Here is a 4,627-nt window from a genome sequence, read left to right as displayed (position 1 = left end):
CTACAAACCCCAAAAGGGAGGGACGAATAGAAACAAAAGAAAGAATTACAAAATATGACTAGCCATCTTGGTGTAGGAAACAAAAAAAAAAAACAGGAAAAGGAAGGCTCGGTTCCAGTTCACCTCCCTTTCTGCAAAGCAAATCTGGGGCCCTTCTTCTCTCTTTCTGCCCCCGCGCTCAGAGAGATTAAAGACTACCCACTGTACCCAGAAGATATATTTGAAAATAAGCATATACATGATTGTTTCTATGGTGTGCTTTTTCATTATTTACAGTATGGCAATTCAAAACGTATAGGTATGAAAAAAAAAACAGGGGAGGGAAAACTAGTAAAAGAGAAAGAATGGGGAGACAGCCTCACACTCGTTCGCTTATCTTCTCGACAATGGTAGTTTCTCCGATGGAGAACGTATCGAGGTCACTGTCGGAATCCATCTGCAGCTCCTTAAACATAGCCATCACTTGAATCACCGTCGGCCGCCGCAGTGGCCTGTCATCCAAGCATTCACAAGCGATTTTCAAGTACTGGCACAGCTCGGTGTCGCCAGATTTCTGCTGGAGGAGCACCGGGTCGAATATCTCGATCATCCTCTTCTCCTTCACTAGCTGCTTGGCCCAACCGACGAGGTTGCTGTCTCCGAATTCAGCGGGGTCGATGGGCCTCTTGCCGGAAAGGAGCTCCAACAGAATAACACCGTAGCTATAGACATCACCCTTAGTAGTACACCGGAAGCTCTGGTAGTATTCTGGCGGGACGTAGCCAGGCGTCCCGGCAAGTGTGCTAACGCTAAGATGAGTATCCAAGGCATTCATGAGCCGCGCCATCCCGAAATCCGACACTCTGGCTTCCAGATTCTCGTCCAACAGCACATTGCTCGACTTCATGTCCCTGTGGATTATGTGAGGAATGCAGCTGTGGTGAAGGAAAGCGAGACCCCTAGCTGCCCCGATCGCAATCTTCTTCCTCACTGCCCAGTCAAGCTTCGAACCACCATTGTTAGCAACACCTCCTTTGGCTCTGTCATGGAGGACGCTCTCCAGGCTGCCCCATTTCATGTACTCGTAGACAAGGAGCCTTTCTTCTCCAATCTTGCAGTAGCCGAGCAGGGGAACCAGATTTCGGTGCTTGATCTTTCCAATGGTTTCCATCTCGGCCATGAATTCACGGTCACCCTGCCCGGTAACATGGATGAGCTTCTTCACAGCCACGACGCAGCCATCCTTCAATTGGGCTCTATAGACCTCGCCGAACCCGCCAGAGCCGATCAAGCTGTCGGCGCTGAACCCGTTGGTGGCATCCAGGAGATGGGCAAAGGTCAGCTTCCGCAGCGGCTTCTCGAATGTGGCGACATTAATGCTCAGCGGCTCAAGCACGCCGGAGAGCTTCCAGCTGCTGTTGCCGGCAGTGGGCAGGCTGTCGATGTACTTGTCCCTCTCCTCCTCCTGCTTCTGCTGCCTCTGTATCCTCCACAGGGCTAATATGAGACCGACGATGACGAACAAGGAAGCGCTCACACCGGCAGCAATGCTCGCTGCCAGGGACCGGTTTCTCCTTCCCGAGTCGGAACCGGCTTCGCCCGGCCAGAAGGTGGAGCCGTCGGAGCCACAGGGGGGCAAGGGGAGTCCGCAGAGGCCGGAATTGTTTGCATATCTGGATGCCGGGAAGGTTGTCAATTGGCCTGCGGAAGGGATGGGCCCGGTGAGATTGTTGTTGGAGACATCGAAATCGTCCAGAAGGGAGAGCGTACCCAGCGAACCGGGGATTGTGCCCTCCAGATGGTTGTAGGAGAGGTCCAGGCCCATGATGTACCTGAGACCTCCCAAGGTAAGGGGGATGCTCCCCGTCAACTGGTTGTGCCCCAAGTTGAGGACCTGAAGGTAAGGCATGAATCCGAGATCCTCCGGGATGGTACCCGTCAGGGAGTTGTAGGACAGGTCCAGGTAGATCATGGTCCCGTTCGCAGCATAATTATAGACGGTGGTGCCCGTGTAGATCCTGGTGGAAGGGCAAGCGTGCACCATGGGGTAGTCCGCCAACCTCTGCGTCCGGATGCCCGAGAACTCGAACAACCCGCCCGCTCCACGGCAGGCCAACCCGCCCTCGTTCCTGACAAACGCGAACTGCCTCCCGGAGACGACCCCGGGGACAATGTGGCCAGCCTGCGCGGCCAGATCCGGAGGTATGCTGCCGGTGAGGTTGTTGCTGTTGAGGTCGAGCCAGATGAGGTTGCTGCAGCCGCCGAGCTCATTGGCTATCGTCCCGGAGAGCGAATTGTTGCCGAGCTGGAGGATCGCGAGGCTCTGGAGACGGCCCAGGCCGGCAGGGATTGGGCCGGAGAGGCGGTTGTTGGAGAGGGAGACCCAGACGAGGGCGGCGCAGTTGGTGATGCTCTCGGGGATGTTACCCGTCATGAAGTTGTTGTTGAGGATGAGGCTCTCCAGCCCGGTGCTGCCTCCTCCGCCGCCGGTGCAGAGCGTGTCAGGTATCTCGCCGGACAGGTGGTTGGCCCAGATGACGAGGTCGGTGAGCTGGGGCAGCGCCCAGACCTCTTGGGGGATGGGCCCGCTGAAGAAGTTGAAGCTGAGGTCCAGGCTGCGGAGGCCCCTGCACCTTCCCAGCTCGGCCGGTACGGGCCCTGACAGCTGGTTGTCGGAGAGGAAGAACTTCTGCAGGGAGGGCAGCGGGTCGCAGAAGCCGGCGGGTACGGTGCCGGTGAGGCCGTTGGAGCTCAGATCCAGCACCTGCAGGCCCGTACAGTTGGAGAGGGAGAGGGGTAAGGTGCCGGTGAGGTTGTTGAAGGGGAGGCGCAGGTACTTGAGGCGGGAGAGGGAGCTCATGGTGCGGGCGCTGCTGCCCAAGGACGTCAGCTGGTTGCTCCCGAGGTTGATGCTCTCGAGGGAGGAGCAGGAGCCCAAGGTCGGCGGGATGCCGCCCGTAATGGCGTTGTAGGACAGGTCCAGCTCCCGGAGGCTCCGGCACAGCGAGCCCAGTTCCGGCGGGATCTGGCCAGCCAACCGGTTCCTCGCCAGGGAGAGCGTCTCCAGGGAGGTCAGCTTGCCCAGGAAGGGAGGTATCTGGGGTCCGAGGGAGTTCCCGGACAGGAGGAGGCTCCGAAGCAGCCGGCAGCTCTCGAGGGTGGCAGGAATGCCGCCCGTCAAGCGGGTGTTGAAGGAGAGGTCTAGGACGGCGAGGCTGCCGCAATCGGCCCCCAGAGAGAAGGAGGAGAGGTCGCCGGAGAGGTTGTTGTGGGAGAGGTCCAGGACCTGCAGAGAGGGGAGGATGGTGCAGTTGCCAACGACGACGCAGGTGGCAACCAGAAAGTCGGCCGGGAGGTCATCCGACAGGCGATTGGTGGACAGGTTGAGGCTCTTGAGGTTGGCGCAGGCGGAGACGCCGCCGGAGCTGGACAGCCCTCCGGTGAGCTTGTTTCCTGAGAGGTCGAGGGCGGTGAGGTTGCGGCAGCGGGAGAGGGTGTAGTTGAGGAGGGCGGTGCCGGACATCTGGTTGCGGGATAGGTCCAGCGACCGGAGGGATGGCCCGAACTGAAAGGGGGAGGCGCCGGAGAGGGAGTTGCGAGAGAGGTTGAGGGAGGAGAGGCTGGTGCAAGAGGCGAGGAAGTGCGGAGGGAGCTCCGCGGTGAGGTTGTTCCGGGAGAGGTCGACGGTCTCGAGGCTGCAACCACTACTACCATGCGAGCTGAGGTTGCCCGCGTAGAATGCGTTGCCCTGCAGGAGGAGGGCCTGCAGCTGGTCCAGAGCCAGCAACTCGTCGATGTAGAGGGCGCCGGAGAGGCCGCCTTCGCCGAGGTCGAGCTTCGTGACCCTTCCTCCGCTGGAACAGCTTATCCCCGTCCAGGAGCAGGGGTTCGGCGCGTTCTTCCATCCCCGTAACAGCCCTTGGGGATCTCTCTCTACTCGGCCTTTTAAGGAGAGCAAGGCGTTGGCGTCGCTCTGTGTTGAAGAAGATGAAGAAAATGGCACAATGGTCGTACAGAGAATGGTGGTGATGATGACGGTGAATTGTATCAGCCCCATTTTGGCTCCTCCTCTTTGTCCTTCCTTTTTTTTCTCTCCTTTTCTTTGCACGGCTTTGGTGAGAAGAGTGCTGGTGGTGGGGTTGCTTTATCTAGCCAAGAGTTTTTATGGAGTGAAGGCCTTCCCTCTTTTTCCCTTGTTTCTCAATTTAGCTCAATCTCATTCGAGTTTGAAAACAGTTTCTCTTCTTCGTCATTTTCCAAACGATATGGTCTGCATCCCCTAAAAAAAGGGTTACTGGTTTAGATTGAATTTGTCGCCTAATTAATTAGAAGAAGAAGAAGAAAGGGTAACAGATTTGATGCCTTGTTTTGAGATCTGCAGAATAGAGGGAGACTTACTTTTATGTACTCGGACACACCAAAAGAGACTGTGGTCGTTGGAGCAGAAAGAAGAAGAGACTGCAATCAGCAGAGCGGCAGTCTTGTGGCAAGATCATAAGACGATTATTGGTGCCAGTCTTGCAAATCAAACAATCTTTAACAGGGGCAGATCAGTGGTTGACAGGAGGAAGCCTAACGATTCGGAGTTGCCTTGAGGATGGATGAACAACGTCGTCCTTCGGTCCCAATACACAAATGAATCATGGCG

General features: G+C 56.8%; 1 protein-coding gene across 1 annotated transcript; it reads right to left on the bottom strand.

Annotated features, from left to right (window-relative positions):
* Positions 1–319: 319 nt before the first annotated feature.
* Positions 320–4,036, bottom strand: LOC149812579 (brassinosteroid LRR receptor kinase BRL1-like). Its single transcript, XM_089992238.1, has 2 exons — positions 3,408–4,036; positions 320–3,305 (listed from the first exon to the last, which is right to left on the bottom strand). The coding sequence occupies exons 1-2, from the start codon at positions 4,034–4,036 to the stop codon at positions 359–361; spliced, it is 3,576 nt and encodes a 1,191-aa protein (XP_089848364.1). The 3' UTR covers positions 320–358.
* Between the last annotated feature and the right edge of the window lie 591 nt (positions 4,037–4,627).

The sequence above is a fragment of the Nuphar pumila genome, chromosome 16, assembly GCF_984573655.1.
Source record: "Nuphar pumila chromosome 16, dmNupPumi1.hap1.1, whole genome shotgun sequence".
NCBI lineage: Eukaryota > Viridiplantae > Streptophyta > Magnoliopsida > Nymphaeales > Nymphaeaceae > Nuphar > Nuphar pumila.
Note: the sequence above shows the minus strand (reverse complement) of the source record. Positions and strands in the feature narration are given on the sequence as shown.